Source organism: Urocampus carinirostris, chromosome 12 (genome assembly GCF_059441175.1).
Source record: "Urocampus carinirostris isolate Australia breed hairy pipefish chromosome 12, RoL_Ucar_1.0, whole genome shotgun sequence".
NCBI lineage: Eukaryota > Metazoa > Chordata > Actinopteri > Syngnathiformes > Syngnathidae > Urocampus > Urocampus carinirostris.
The window spans coordinates 27,342,046-27,359,175 of NC_142360.1; the positions used below are offsets into that span (position 1 = coordinate 27,342,046).

Here is a 17,130-nt window from a genome sequence, read left to right on the forward strand (position 1 = left end):
GTAGGGGGGAAAGACGATTCCTAGGACAATGCCTTACAAACTAATGCCAGCTACTGTTTATCACCAGGGCAGAACAATTGCAATGGCAAAGCTAAGCCACCAGAGAGCAGAGTCAGCGTTATTTCTTTGCAGATTTCTTGAGAAACATGGCAACAATTTCAAGCATTTAAAAGCACTTCATTTAAAATTCAAGCACTTATTAATCCTTGAAACATAACATGAAAATGTAAGCGGTTTCATGCCCCTGTATGAACCCTGTAAATAAGACGTAAAACCAAATTGATGACAGAAATGCAATATATTTATTTATTGGCGCATTTTGTTATTCTATTAGTTCAGTATTTTGTCTTGTATCATCGTGTAGTTTGTCATGTATTTGGTTATTCATTTATTTCAGGTTTTTTTACCTTGTATTGTGTAAGGTGTTTTGGATTATGTCATATATTTTTTCACGAATTAAGTCATTTATTTCAGTATTTTGTAGTGTTTTTGAGTTACTGTGGGCCTATTGGTTGATCATTAATGAACGAATCAGCTGACCTGCCCCTTAATTTGATGAACGTCTGTTGTGACCAAATACACAACTAAATAAATACGAGATAAATAAATAAAGGAATGCATAAATGTACGAGTACATTGCATTTATGTCATATATTTCAGTGTCCATTTATTTAGATGGCGTGTGTTTTTCGGTATTTATTTATTTCCACATATGACGGGATTGGCCCGCCATTGTTTTTGAGTTCATTCGAGTTCATATCGATGCAGATATCCCAATGACCTTATCGACTAAATAATTAAAATAAGAGGAATAGTAATACGTTGATTTGAGGGTATTTCTTTCATTTCGATTTCAATGTGTGGTATTAATATCTAGTATCCATATTTGTCTAAAAACTCATAAGTATGGAACATCCCTGATATAGAAAGTGAATTTGGTTTTCAGTATGTCAAAAACAGCACGTTGGTTCTTTAAGTTTCCGGTCGGATGACCGAAGTCCCATTACTCCTATTAAATCTGATCAAAAACTGACACAAATTGGAGACTATTGTCGACAAGGACGTGCTTAACTACTGACGGACTTCCTGCAACGCACATTTAGTACACACACGTGGAGAAGAACACATTTTTGAGAGTGTTTGTAAATGAATAAGGCAAAGTTCTGCTTCCCAGAATAAAAAAGGAAGCATCCGTTCTGAATCGTTGGCATCGATAAAAACTATCACTGTAAAGTCAATGAATACAATCGAGCGTTTAAGTTCCCGAGCAGCCATGTGAAAGATACGGCCCGCGGCCCGTATCCCGACCATTGGATGATTTAGCTCAGGGGTCTCCAACGTGATGCGACCCGAGGACAGCTGAGCTGCCCGCGGGCATGTTCTGAAATAATAGCCTACCAATGCTGGATCATTGTGATTTTCTAGTAAAATGATTTTTTTTTAGTGGTTGACTGAGGCTATTTAAACCCTGCTTCCAATGATTGACTTTGTAATAACATATCAAATAACTCGTTTTCCTTTTTGAGATCATTTTTGTCTTAGCTACGGGTATCTCTTTCAAAAGGTATGTCAATGGTTCGGAGTTAAATAAACAAACAAAAAATTACCCGAAATTTTTATTTTCTGTTACAATTTAAATGGGTTGTTCTGTATTATTTCTTTGGCCCTAAGAACTATAGCTTGGCTAGCAGTGTTAAAAAAAACAACAACCATTTTTATGATTGTGATACTCATTATTTCGGATCTCAGCATTGGATGACGCTTTGCATCGCAAAACAACAGTGACCAGATGATGAAGGTGCTGTATCTGAGTAGAATCAAGAGGCATCCCCTGTGCCTTGTAACCATGGAAACCAGTACTATGTGTTCTATGCAAGGAAGCAAACTGGAGAGGGATACGCCAGGTTGTACTTGCCCAAGACACGCCACCAGAAGCGGAGCCCCTGAACACCCTGGTGATTAAGAAATGTGTGATTCATAAAGACGATAGGAACAAGATACAGTAGAAATAACATAAGTTGCTATTTTCGAAATGCATATGAAAGTGGGTGCCTTTTGTGCTAATAGTCACAAAAAGTAGCTCTCATTTTCAAAAAGCTTGGAGACCCCTGCTCTAGTTCATTCCCAGCCAAAGTTATGATTGTTTTCATAAATGCAAACCAAATGCTTCTTCCCGCCGTTAGACGTCAGTAAAGGCGTGAAAGAGCTGCCGTTTAGTCTGCTTTTATGTTAAAGACAATATTGTGAAGTATTTTCTCAGCTTCAGTTTTTCAATGGACATTTCCTTTACTGATAACAGAAAGTCTTGACCCGGCCCCCGAGCCAAACTGAGTTTGACGTGCCGGATCTTGGGTATAGAAATGTTCCGTTGTTGGCTGGCAGATGTGATGCTGTGTGTTTTTTCGTTAACACTAATGGCACACTTTTGGCAATCAAGCACTTTTCAACTCTTTAACCCTCGTGGAATGCACACGTGTACGTTATAATATTTCAACAAATCAATGAAAAAAACAAAACATTTTCAGAAATGGTTATCAGACTTCAACTTCACGTCCCAAAAATGTACACAGACATGAATTGTGTCACAAAAGGCATGTCACGAGGGTTAAGTGGGCGTAGTCCTTATGAACACATTCGAAGAGTTTAGCCACACAAAAAGCTAAAGTGCTACTGCGGTCTGGAGGCACCCTGATCTCATAACGAATATAATGCTGTTTCAACCATATCAAGATCAGCCATGGAAAACGGACACTAAATAGAACTCGAAAATGTTAAAATGAGGCCACCTTATACATTCACTTGGATTACAGGTGTCTTCTTAAGTTTAAGTGTGAAGTGCTACAACATTGGTTTTTATATTTTATATCTCATGTGTGTATATGTACTGTTCCTAGCAAAAGTATTGCACTGACCAAGAACTTTTTGTCATATTACTCTAATACAGGCCTCAAACTTAAAGCTAAAATACTGAAAATATTTTCTAACAATTAACATGTGAGACACAACTGTGAAGTAAAACAAAATTATTTCAGCATTTTATATAATATTTACTACAAAAGAAAAACTATAAAACAGGTGTTGTAAAGAATTGCCCCCTGTTCTCTCAGCCCAGCCAACTGACTTCCCTGATGACTTCTGAATGATCCAATGACGACCTAAATGACCAACAATGACAGAGTGCATCAGAGTTCATTAGGTCTCAGCTTAAATACGCCTGCTCTGTGAGGGGACAGTGGTGAAAAGACAGCATTATGAAGACCAAAGAAGACACCAGTCAGGTCATAGTCGTGGAAAAGTTCCAAGCAGGAATGAAATACAAGACGATTTTGCAACATTTACACTCTCCCAGAGCTCTGTGTGAGTAATATCATCAAAACAGAGAGAGTATAAAACTAGAGCAAACCTAACAAGACCTGGATGTCCCTCTAGATCTTCGGCCCAAACAAGGAACAAACTAATCAGTGAAGCATCCAAGAGCCCCGTGATAGCATTGGACGACCTGCAGGCGTACACAGCTGAGGTGGGACTACTTGTGCCTAAGACAACTATTAGTCGTAAATCTATTAGCATAAATCTTCCCTCTATGAAGGAGTGGCAAGAAGAAAGCCCTTTATGAAAGAATCCCATAAAAAGGCCCGTTGGGCGTTTGCAGTATGCAACGTAGGAGACACAAATAACACGTGGAACAAGGTGCTCTGGTCAGATTAGATCAAAATTTAACCTTTTGGCAAAAGAGTAACACCGCACACCCCCTTGAAAACACCATCCCCACTGTCAAACACGGTGGTGGCAGCATCATGCTCTGGGATTGCTTTTCTTCAGCAGGGATGGAAACGATTGTTTGAGTTGATGGGAAGATGGATGGAACCAAATACAGGGCGATTCTGGCAGAAAATCATTTGGAGTCTCCAAGAGACCTGAGGTTACGGCGCAGGTTCACCTTCCAACAGGACAACCACCCTAAACATAAAGTAAAATCTAAAAGGGAATGGTTTAAAACTAACATTATAAAGGTGTTAGACTGGTCAAGCCAAACTACAGACCTCAATCCTTATATGAAAGAATTTCTGAAAAAACATGGAAAATGTTGTGCACAAACAAACTTAAGCTGTTTTGTAAGGAAGAATGGGCAAAAAGTCCGTTTCAACATGGGCAAAACCTATAGAGACATACGCAAAAAGACTTGTGGCTTTGATTGCAGCATAATGAGCAAAGTATTAACCCAAAAGGGGACAATATTTTTGCAACTACCTATTTTTTATTTGTTAGCACAATATGAAATGTTGAATCAATTTGGTTTCTTTTCACGATTGTGTCTTACATGTTAAATCTTAGAAAATATTTAGAGTTTTTACCTATAAGTTTGAAGACTAAAATCTGGCAATGTCGAAAAGTTCCTGGGTGGGGGCAATACTTTTGCAAGGCGCTGAATATATGGGGGCTGATAATGACAGTGTATAAAAGAATAGTGAATTACAATACTTTCCTCTCAGTATACATATGTTCAATATGCAATCTTAAAACATAAGAACAGTACCAGGGGGTGTTGCTAATAAAAAGCAAATTAATAATAATGATGAGGATAAAAAAATGAAACATAAATAAGTGACAATTAGCTAAGTTCTGCTTATTTTACCTTGTGAAAAAAGAGCTTCCATTCAACAATTAAAAAAAGCCATTTTTCAGGAGCAGATCAAATATCACAATCATATTAATATTGTGATAATCGACATAAATAGTTATGTATCTTTCATTATCTGAGAGCCGCTGTCCAAGTGAATTGTTAAGAGCTTAAAAAATAAAATTGGAAACTTAAACTCTTGGAAGGGCATATAAAAAATGTCATTTGATTGCTGTGGGTGGCTAATTTAAAGGGTTTTTGAACTGGTTTAGCTAATCCCAGTTCCAGTATGCGTAGCTTCGAGGTAAGTTTAAAGAGGGAATGACTTTGGGGTATGCACAGCATCCATGCTACATTCAGTTTGTGTTTCTCTTCATCCCCTGAGGTTTCGCTCAATCGCTTTTCTTCTACAGTTCAAACATCGCAGTAAAAATGACATCAGATTACCGTATTTTCGGTACTGGAAGGCTATATGAAACCCCAATTTGGCCAGAAATTTGAAAGCGCGCCTTACACACGGATGAATACAGTGGATACGATTGCTATTGCATACGGCAAATCTATGTGTTAGCATTCGACATTTCACGGTTTACTGTATTTGTGCAATGATTGAATTGATAAACATCGCTGACAAAAATAACAAAACATTAAATGCAATAAGGAATTGAAACCGAGTTGTGGCAGCACTTTACCACTAGTGACATCTGATAAGGCATTTGAGCTGATCTCATTATCACACTATTTTTGATCACTGTGCCAGAAACTCTGATTTGTCCAGTGCAGTCTCTACTTCTTCACCAACAAAGGTTGAGGATGGAGAAGGTCTTTCAGCAAAACACCATACAAACTCTTTTATATACGTATACATATTAAACTGCAACATTATTGAAACACAGGTGAAGAGGTGGAGGGACTGATTAACCTATCAGAATGAACTATGCAATCAGTGTTTCTGGCACCGCCAGTAAAAATAGTCAGATAATGTGATAAGCTGTAATGCCTTTTCATATGTTACCGGTACCACTGGTGGTCTACTGCAGTGATTCTCAAATCGTAAGACCGGCCATATAGTGCAATCCACATCCACTACACCAGGGAGCCGTAGCGTTCTCATTGGCAGAGTATTTTGTCTACATTTAGCCTCCACACACTCCATATAGCACAGAGAATAAGAATTGAGTAGAATTTGTAGACACTAAGTGGAGTGACCCTATGAGAAAAACATTCAACACGATTGTGACAAAAATATTGAGAATCCCTGGTTTAGTGGTAAAGTGTCAGCACTCTCACCGCCTCTACTTGGGTTGGATTCCCGTTTGCGATTTTGGTCAGTGAAACTTATTGACTGATGAGTCTTAGCATTGATATATATCCGTAAGTGTAAAGAGTCCAGCAGTTATAGACGAATACACACAATTTAAGTAGTCTCGATTTTGTGCGCCTTATGAAGAAAAATATATGACAAAAGACTATTTAGGATGGGGTGTTAGGGGTAGTGCCCTAAAATCTAGTGCGGAAAATACGGCAATGGTTTTAAAATGGTGCAAAATAATTTCCGAAACCCTGTCAAACCAATGCGACTCACGTCCAGAAGTTACAGTTTTAGAGGAAGACATTTCTTTTACCTATTGTCAGAGGAGTCACTCCTTTTCCCGGTGCCGAGCCATGTTCCCAAAGCAGGGTGGGAAACTCTTAAGACCCAAAAGAGTATAAATATGACATGAAAAAGAGGGGGGTCATCCCTCTGTCTACAGAGAGGCTGTCTCCAGTGTAAAGGGACTGTGGTGATTCTACAGACTTTATTGGTAGGTAAGGGCCCGCCCTGCCTTTTCTCAGTGCCACGGTCCGTCTTTCGAGCAAGGCAGGTTGTGCTGGTTGTTATGTGCCTTCGTGCAGGCAGGGGCCACTGTCATTGTCCTCCTGACTCGGCGAGGTCCTGTGAGGATGGGGGCTCCGCAGCGTCAGACTGGTGGGCCGGGACGGAGGGCGATACCTATTTCGAGGGTCCGGGGACGTCGAGGGCGAGGACGAGTCCTCTTGCCGTTCCGTCCCCGCCGGAGGTTCATCCTCAAGCGGACTCTCCGCGTCGGACTCCAGCTCCTCATCCTCCTCTTCTTCCTCCAGCGTCAGTTCGAACTGGAACTTGTCCCCGCTGACCCCCGCCAAAGGGTGAGGCCCTCCAAGGACGGCTCCCAATCGGAGATCGGCGTGCGGCTCGTTGGGACTGGAAGGCGAGGGGCTGCGTGGGATCATGCTCTGGTACCACTCCCGGTTGTCCTCCAGGGTGTCTAGGATGTCCTGAGCGTCAGGATGCACCAGGTCTGCCCACGTCTCCCACAAAGGGTGGACGATGTAGTCAATGAAGCCCACCTACAATAGGAGGAAATGCCAAATTGTCAGCATCCACAACAACACAAAAAAGATGACATCCGATGCAAAATCTGTAGGAACGACATTGAAATATTTGGTTTTCCTCCATTTAGTCAACACGCAAAAAAACGTCTGATACTGTTATGGTAAATTAAACGTTGACATTCGTAATGTGCAAAACCAATAACAAGTGCAAAACAAAAACAATAAAGCAATAACATAATAACTGTAAAACGTAAACAGCTCATCCTCATGCTTCCTCCACTTCCGCACCATCGATTCATTAATGTTAAACTCTTTTGCTGCTGCTCTATTTCCGTGTTCTACTGCGTGCCTGATCGCCTTGAGTTTAAACTCTGCGTTGTAAGGGTGTCTCTTAAAAGGAGCCATTTCAGGGTCTTTATACAAACGCACAAATAAAAGAGAATCGTTGTTTAATATTTCCCAGTATGCACAGCGCACTACTTCTTCTACGCGAAAAATGGAGTCGGTGGCTGCTTCTCTTAGTTGCGAGACCTTGCAATTCAATATTGATCCATATATAAGGCGCACCGGATTATAAGGCGCATAGTCAGCTTTTAAAAATAAAAATCAGATTTTATGTGCGTCTTATAGTGCGGAAAATACGGTATTTATTCTTTGAGATCTAAATGAGAAACTCAAAAGCATGTGAACGATTTCACATATGTTAATTATGCAAAGCTCCTGCCAAACACACTGAAGCATATTTTGGGGAACACTCTCCAGCAGATTACTATTTTTCCTTATTTTTATTTAAAAAATATCTCCTTGTGAGTTAGTAAAGGGAAAAATATAAATTTGTCATAATAATTAATCAATAATATTCAAAGGATATCACATTTTTTCAAACCCCACATATTTGAAGCATTGACATTTTTAATTTTTAACAAAAAATAAGCCCACCCTCAAAATTGACATATGATATAAAACAGATTTACTGTAATTTCCAGGCTTTAACCTTTGTCACAAAACTTGAACCCTGCCTCATTTACAGGGATGTGGCTAATGTGTGCATTTTTCCAAATGGCCACCAGGGACGTCAGCAGAAAGAAGTGGAGCGATGTAAAAGGTAAAAAAAATAGCTTTCAGAGGTCACAAAAGGAGGTGACTGGAATTGGAACTGATTCTTGAAGGCAGACAGCAGATGGCCTAAGTGTTTCCCTTATGCACATGCGGCTTATAGTCAGGTGCGACTTGTGTATGTACAATATATTTTTACGTTTAAAAATGGATTAGGCGCAGCTTATAGTCAGGGGCGGCTCATAGTCCACAAATTACTGAAATTATTATTCAAGTTTTCTTAAATTGCAAGTACTTGGAATAGAACCACCACCAACAAAGACAGATGGCAGATCTGTTACCTGGCTCTTCTCTATGGAGGCATTGTGTTTGTCACACATGGGGCTGATCTCCATGCCTTTATCGCGTTCCCTGTCTCCCTGTGTAAAGAATTCTACCATGATACGGTCCGTCCACTGACGATAAAGCTCGAGGGGCTTGGTTGGGTTGCTCAGGTCGGCACAATGAACCATGTTCTGTAGAACCTTGGGGACAAACCGAATAACAGTTCTTAGGACATAAGACAAAACCAGTTTTAAATGAAGTTATGTTTACATAAACCTAAATATTTTACGTAAACGTCATTGACAAATAAAAAAAAACCTTGACAAAAACACAATTCATTTCTTTCCGTCAGTTAATGGCGCTCTAACCTGGATCCGGTCAGAATAGTTGTCAAGAAGCAGAACTCCCAAGCTGGTCACTTTCTTGGTCTCTACCATTGTTTTCATGTCTGCCAAGAAGTTCATGTGTTTGGACATATCTGTAGCTAGCACCTGAACAAAAGATCAGAGGTGGTATGTTGTCATTGTAGCCATCCATTTAATCAAAGCAGATAAGGAATTTTTAATATTCTTTTTATTTGATAATGGGCAACTTGCTAAATGATGCATGCTGGGAAATATGGTCTACAGTGGGAGCTTCTCATTTTTTTCGTTATAAGAAATAAATATACGTGAAAATATACATTTTTACATCTTCCTACATTAATTCAAACCCTTAAAGTGATACCGTGTAATATTTGACCATTAGACAGGGTTCGTACACCTATTAAATGTCCAAATTCAAGCACTTTTTAAAAACTTTCAAAGTCAATTTTCCAATTTTTCCAAAACAAATAAAAGAATAAAGCAACCAATACCTTAGTTCCAAACCTGAATTCTAGCTCCAATTTCATTTCAGAACCCTAAAATTGGTTTTAAACCCTAACCCTAACAGTTTTTACTACCGTTTACAGTTAATGTGTCACAGAAACATAATCCAGATGGAAGCACATTAAATAATGTCTGTTCACTTCTATAAAAACCCACTGAAAAAACTGTAAACTCCTAAAAGCGCCAGCCAAGTACACAGAGTAATATACAACACGTATTTACGAAAAAGAGGTCAAAATGAGCCTCAATGATCGAAAGTAACTCTGGAAGCGAAACAAGTTTAAAGTGGTATATTTGTTTATATAGGACACATTATTCTTATTTCACACAGTGAAACAAAATGCGCTAAAAAATTAGCTAAGGGGTTTGGCGGATTTGTTGAATATTGTCTTGTCATGGTATTTTGCCAATTTAGCTGTTTGGGTCAAAATGGTTCCTGATCACTGCCATAGTAGAAGAGTATAGTAGCAAGATCTCATCTCATCTCATCAGCCGTACCGCTTATCCTCATCAGGGTCGCGGGGGGGCTGGAGCCCATCCCAGCCATCTCCGGGCAGTGGGCAGGGGACACCCTGAACTGGTTGCCAGCCAATCGCAGGGCACACAGGGACAGACAACTCATTCGCTCATTCACACCTAGGGACAATTTGGACCGGCCAATTCACCTGAAATGCATGTTTTTGGAACGTGGGAGGAAACCGGAGTGCCCGGAGGAAACCCACGCAAGCACGGGGAGAACATACAAACTCCGCACAGGAAGTCTGGAGCTGGATTTGAACCCACAACAGGTTCCCATGACATGAACTGTGCCGCACAAGCGCTAACCACTGCGCCGCCGTGCTGCCCTATAGTAGCAAGATGATTTGTAAAATTAGATTTTGACAGTACAAAAGCTTTTTAAGAAATATTTCTAAAGTTGCTTGGTTGGTTGGATCCCTTAAGCAAAAGGGTTGTAGGGGCAGCATATTACTGTGGTGTGTCTTGGGCAAGTACAGCCTAGTGGCACCCATCCCTCTCAAATCCAACAAATGTTTCCACCTGGTCTCAAACCGTACAGTTCTTTTATTTGTGGAACAAATGCTTGAGGCTGTGAATAGGGTTTGTTCTTTGGTTTTATTTTTTAATAGAGTATTTGATAAATGTTTCTACTGTGCGCGTTTTGACTATGTAAGTCCTTTTTGGAACTCAACCCTCGAAAAACAAGGAATTACTGTACTTTTAAAAAGTCCACAATTAAATGATGGTTTTTGTTTATTATTCAATTCAATATTGTTCCTTAATTTTTTTTTTGAAATGGGACGCACTAAATAATACATAATTGTCCCTTAAACCGAGATATTGATTGAATAGTATTGCGCTTCATTTTTTTACATTGTTTTAAGCGTCACATAATATGCTCTAAAATTATTTTAAAAAGAGAAAAAAATCAGACTCTTTACCATGTCGATCACCATTTTGCGTAGGGAATCTCGCTGTTTTTTGCTGAGGTTCTGGAAGATGTCACAGTTGTCCCCTTGGAGCAGTTTGAAGCCCACAGCAAGGTGATGGTTCTCTAGCACTGAAGCATCATTGTACATTAACGCCAACTCAGAACCTGTGAAGGAAAAGGTAGAAGCTGCTTAAAGGGATGTCCAAATTCTAAATTCTATATATATATATGTCATTGGTATGTTTCAATATTTTTCAGAGATAATGCATTTCAATGACAGACTGGCTCGTCTTTAAATTCCTGAGCTGGGATATCACATGAATAACACCAGCACCCTAGCAGGCCAATCACCATATTAGTTCACGTGTTAATTAGTCAAAAAAGCTACAAGTGTTTTAAGCCAGGTTTTGGTCGTTTTTGTTGAGAATGCCAAGGAGTTGTGTCACTGGTGGGTGCAGCAATGATACAACAAATGGCGAGCAGCCAAAATGGGGCTGACTGGCAAAGATAACACACAGAGAGCTAACAGGGGCTACACCAGCCAGGACACAGCAGGTTGGATGGCTGCTAAAATGGACTAACCGGGACCGATCGGCGGAAAAAACGAGAGGCCGGACGACCAAAAGCATGCAGTAAGCAGCCAAGATACCCAGGAGCTTACAACAAAGAAACAGCCACGCCGCCAAACACGATCACAGCTGAAAATACCTGGCCATTAGACTGTTAAATGGTCAATCACACACATAGTAAGCCTACACATCTGCTAATCTGTACATCAGTTTTTTTTTGCACTACTGGCAGTTCTTTTATACCTAGCCACTCCTTTGCACATCTTTGCACATCGTACTCGAGTGTTATTGTTATTGTATAGTGACTTGTTTACCTGACTGCCCATTTTGCACATCTGGTTAGCTGCTCCTCTTACACTATTTGCACTACTGTATAATACTATACATTGCTATAACTATTTAGTATATTATTAGTACTTCAATACTCCAACTCAATACAACAATTTATGTATATCTGTACAATGAAACTGTGCGGGTCAGATGTATCGACATTTTGTTGAGTGAAGTTTTTGTAGCAGCAAAATATGATCTACTTGATGAGAAACATGAAATTGAATCGCATTGTGATTAAGGTCTATACAAATAAACATGACTTGACTTGACATGAGTAATATTTAGAAAAATCGAGCACCAGACCTACTTGTGTTTATTAGAAACTGGTTTGTGACACCCGGGTGGTCAACATCGTGAATGGCACTGGCGAACAAAACGGCCATGATCTCCAAATCCGTGAAAACAGCCTGTGAAGATACGAGCAAACGCATAGTATCGGAAATGACAAACTGACAAGCATTTGTCATATCGCTGAGGGTCTGACCTCCAGAGCCGGTGTAGACAAGAGCACGTGTGTGGACTGCACAACGTCAGCTGCGTGGATGTTATTGTGATAGGCTACATCGGCGCGGTAATGGTCCTCTAAGGTCATCATGAAGGTGATGAAAGTGTTGATGGGGATCCTGAATGTTTTCAGAAGATCTCGCTCCTGCCATGTTTCAAAAAGATTATACTAGGTTATGTGGACAAACACCGTATTTTCTGGACTTTAAGGTGCATTGGATTATAAGGAGCATCCCCCAAAACTTGTTTGTTGACGTATATTTTTCAAATTCAAGGCACACTGGACTATAAGGCACATGGAATTAAAACTAGCAAGAACACCCTTATTTATAAGGTTATAACTGTTGTACATCTTGAGTGCAATGATTCATCAGTCTGAAAATGTCGCTGACCAAAATCACAAAACATTGTATGCAAAGGGAATCCGTACCACCTTTATTATCATTATATTTCTACAACAAGACTACGGTTGCACTCCGATTAAGTGATAGAATATACAATAAAAAAACTTATCAATAGAAAAGAGGTCTAACGTGTTCACCTCTAATACAGTATTAGTATTTTGATCACAATCCCTCTCTCTATGAGATGATATGGACTTAATAACATAAGAACTATGTATGTTATACAGTATAAGTATTTACTATATCTGAAATATGAAACATACACAACCCGGATATTGCACTTGAACCGGAATATTGCACTTAAAACTATAACAGTCAACGTGAAAACTGAAAATCTTTCATTGCAAAAGGTTATGCAAATTAAGTCAGGTTTAATAAGTGAACAGCACACTGTAAAACCTTTAACAGTACAAAATAAACAAATTAAATAACTTATCTGCAATAAAAATGTTATTCTGCACAACTGTTTTAGGATCAAGTCAAGAGCATCTAAAGTAAAAAGTGCACACAACCCAGAATATTGTACTTGACCGGGACACTGCACACAAATATCGGGGTATCGCACTTAGAACAGAGACACTGCACTTTAAAACTATGTTTGATGACTGTGGTTTAGTGTGTTGATAGCTTTGGGGAAGAAGCTATCCCTCAGTCTGTTTTTTTCAAGTCTTGAGGGATCTGAACCGTCGGCCTGATGGTAGCAGTTCGAAAAGATGTTTAGCTCTGCTTAGGTAGCAAGAGCTGGCATTGTCCTCCAGGCTGTGCAGGGAGTAGACAGAGATCTTTTGGGCCATGATTATAATCCTCTGCAGGGCTTTCCTGTCCGCTGAAGAGCATCTTGCGTACAATGCTGTGATGCATTACCCTAGGATGTTCTCGTGTCCCTTCATATTCTGTATTGTCCTGTCTTTTTCCGACTGCCTGCCTGGTGGTGATACGAAGGAGAAGGACGATTTGGAGATGAATCTGCGGACCAGCGTTTGACCTGAAGCATGTGAACGCTAGCATTGACCAGCTGGCAGAGATGGGAAACTGCGTCGTGGCCGTCATAGACTTTCTGGACTAGTTTACAGGCTGGGGGCGTCGCTGCTGTCATGCACTTTCCGGACAAATTTTCAACATGTTATCTAGTGTTTACTATGCTTGTGTATAGTAATGCTAATTGTGATTCGCCCTGGTCATCCTGGAAGGGGGATTACCACTTGTGAGGTCCTTTCTCAAGGTTTCTCTTTTTCCTCACGCTGAGGTTTTGAGTTGTTCCTTGCCCGCATGTTGGTTTAAGATCAGGTAATTGTGTAATTGTAATCCTGTGCAGTCCTTTGAGACATTTTCGTGATTAAGGGCTATATAAATAAATGTGACTTGACTTGACAATGTGACTTGACTATGGTGACGGTGTAGAATTTTACCAGCAGCTTATCCTTCAGGTTGTTCCTTATGACAACTCTCAAGAAGTCACTGTTGGGCCTTCTTTATCACCGTTGCGGTGTTGGCCCAGGAAACAGGTGGAGTAGACCCTTTCCACAGTGTCCCCGTAGATGTGTAGCGGAGCTAGTTCTGCTGTGCTCTCCCTGAAGTCCAGATATATTTCCTTTAATTTTGTGTTGTTCAGTGGAAGGTTGTACACTAAACACCACGGCGTTTAGTCTTTCGACATAATCCCTGTAGCCCGACTCGTCTCCTCCTGAGATGAGTCCGACCACGGTGGTGTCATCAGCGAACTTGGTGATGCTGTATGAGAGATGGGTCGGGATGCAGCAAGATGTGTAGGGAGTGAAGATAAGGGGAGACTTGTGGAGAGCACATGCTGATAGTGATAGCGGGTGAGCATTGATTTCTCAGCTTGACCTGTGACAACTTGTGACTTGTGGAGAATTTGTTAGGAACTCCTTTATCCACCGACAGATGTATGTGGAGAGGCCCGGATGCTGCAATTTTTGCACCAGGATCTCTGGGATAATGTTAAATCGAACCCGGGCTGCGCCGCTGAGAGTGCTGTAACCTAACCAACAAATCACTTGCGATGCACATGACATACAAAAGGCATAAGATTTGATCTCAATATCACACTATTTTTACAGTGCCAGAAAAAAATGTGACATAATGGAGAAAAGAGAAAAAAGAGAAAGTCGTCCTGAAAGATATAATCGCAAAAAAGCATGACAAGGGAGGGTATTTTGGAGGATAAATTGGACTTTGCGTTTATTTATATCTTTTCATTGTCTAACATTAGCTTGTGGCACAGTAAAAATTGTCCATCCATCCATTATCTGCACCGCTTATCCTCAATAGGGTTGCGGGGGTGCTGGAGCCCAGCCCAGCCATCTTCAGGCAGTGGGCAGGGGACACCCTGAACTGGTTGCCAGCCAGTCGCAGGGCAGACAGACAACTCGCTCGTTCATTCACACCTAGGGACAATTTGGACCGGCCAATTCACCAGACACGCATGTTTTTTGAATGTGGGAGGAGGAAACCCACACAAGCACAGGGAGAACATGCAAACTACGCACAGGAAGGTTTGATCTCACAACCTCAGAACTGTGCTGCACACACGCTAACCACTGCCCCACCGTGCTGCCCCTGTAAAAATTGTATAATAATGAAATATAATTGAATTCCTTTTCATGTGTCAGCTGTATCAAACTGGTTAATTGAGGGTATTCTAACCCATGCGACCCGGTTTTCCATTCCGTCTGCATACAATGTTTTGCGATTATCGATTAATCATTGCACAATTACGGTACTATACTTGAAATAGACGTACAAATTCGGTAAGCAATTCCATTCTTATTCTCCGGTGGTATATGAGGCAAAAAATGTTACAAGGTGAACTTTCAAATTTCAGGCCAATTTGAGGTTTTAAGGTCCGCCATATGGTCCGGGAAATATGGTAATTTAACTTCATATAGCTTATCTGGTAGTTCTCAGTTTCAAAAGGGTTGGTGAGCCCCTAAACATTTAGCTAGTGGAGGACATTGACCAAAAAGTAAATAGTTGGGATGAATGTTTCAGTGTTTTATTCCACACATTTTAATCCCCCTGCATGCTAGTTTTACCCAAAACTTTAACTGGAAATTACAAAGAAATAATTTTAAGCTGACACTTCAACTCATACAGTAGTACTATATCTTTGATCAAGAAAAAACACACCCAAATATGTATTTTGGGAAGCATTACGTAACAGCGTTATTTCAGTAACAGGGTCATCCAACCCATTATTTTTTTCCGCTGTTACAACCCCGTTACGGTTACTGACGGTCAAAAGTGGGGCGTTACTTTAAAAACATTGAGAAAAGATGCGTTGGCGTGGATAGGTGTTTACTTTTGTGTTACTTGCAAGTAAACCATAACATACAATTGCAAACATTAGGGGACACACTACGCATGCTCAATAACAATGTGGCATTTTGCATAACATAGTTCTTATGTTATTAAGTCCATATCATCTCATAGAGAGAGAGATTGGATATTTTTACCATTGACTTTCGGTGTCAGCGAAATACTTGAAGTACAGTAGGCTTTGTCTACTTGACCAGTTGTCTCAGGTTGAGAGGGAGCTAGATTTAATTTACTCAACTCGATTTATATTGTTTACTGCTGAATGTTCCTTTATTATATTGTTTATTTTTGTTGCACATTCAGTCTAAGAAAAATATGTTGCTGGTAAGGTGCAATAATTATCACAAGGGTGTATAATGTAACTAGCTGTCTGAGCTTTAATCAAATGACTGGAATACTGCTCAGAAAATTTCAAATTATTTGATATAGAACAACTTATTTTAAAAGTAACGGAAATAGTTACCTTCCCTGATAACTAGTTACTTTTACCATAGAGTAACTCAGTTACTAACTCAGTTATATTTTGGGGGATGTAGTCAGTAACTATAACTAATAACCTTTTAACAGTACATGTCCCAACACTGGTTTTGGCACATGTACTGTATTGAAAGAAGCTTAAATTATGGAGATGCCACGACACCTACTGGCAGCAGTGACATATGCAGGTCACCCCCAAAGACTGCACTTACACGACATTGGCTTTGTTTACATCCAGACAAAATTAGGTTTAAGATCAGAATATTGCTAAAAGTCGGGCTTTGTAAGCCCATGTAAACGTGCAGAAGAAGCCAAACATGCTCTTTTTTGGGTTTCTAGAAAACCAATTCAGAGAGTTGAGTTACTCTATATACAAACAAAATGCTGGTTGATATACCGGTAAACACATTTGATTAATTAATTCAGCAATTATTAATCTTGATCATTGTTTTATTTGTTTAGTAAAAGGTGTTAACTAGTTATGGAAACAGCTTTTTCTGATCAATCCCGAAACCAAGAGTTGCTAGTCCAGCTAAAAGGAGATAAGAGAGTGATGAACCAAAACTGAGACAGTACTAAAAAATTGTCAAAAAAAGTGTTTTCATGTTCGTTTAAAGCTACAGGAAGTTCATTTTAAGTGTACAGTAAGTGGTTATGTATTATCAAAGGTCGTGCGCCGTCACTACTTCTGCACCTTTGCACCACTGAATACCTTTGTTACGGCGACTCTCTCATAATTAACTCACATTTTATCCCGTTAATATCTTCTTATTTATCTTATTACTGTAGTTTCTATGTTTAAATAATATTTCAATATTTTTTAGTGATCAGTAGGATGTGTTTTGAAGCT

The 17,130-nt window shown here is 39.9% G+C and overlaps 1 protein-coding gene across 1 annotated transcript in view; it reads right to left on the reverse strand.

The window, feature by feature from the left end:
* Positions 1-1,656: 1,656 nt before the first annotated feature.
* LOC148355387 (3',5'-cyclic-AMP phosphodiesterase 4C-like) overlaps positions 1,657-17,130 on the reverse strand; it is a 135,270-nt gene continuing 119,796 nt past the window's right edge. The window contains exons 12-17 of the mRNA XM_088349031.1: positions 12,041-12,205; positions 11,864-11,963; positions 10,665-10,819; positions 8,725-8,847; positions 8,374-8,556; positions 1,657-6,991 (exon numbers count right to left, since the gene is read on the reverse strand). Of these exons, the coding sequence (XP_088205157.1) occupies positions 6,500-6,991; positions 8,374-8,556; positions 8,725-8,847; positions 10,665-10,819; positions 11,864-11,963; positions 12,041-12,205 (1,218 nt within the window). The 3' untranslated portion in view covers positions 1,657-6,499. The remainder of the gene's footprint in view (positions 6,992-8,373; positions 8,557-8,724; positions 8,848-10,664; positions 10,820-11,863; positions 11,964-12,040; positions 12,206-17,130) is intronic.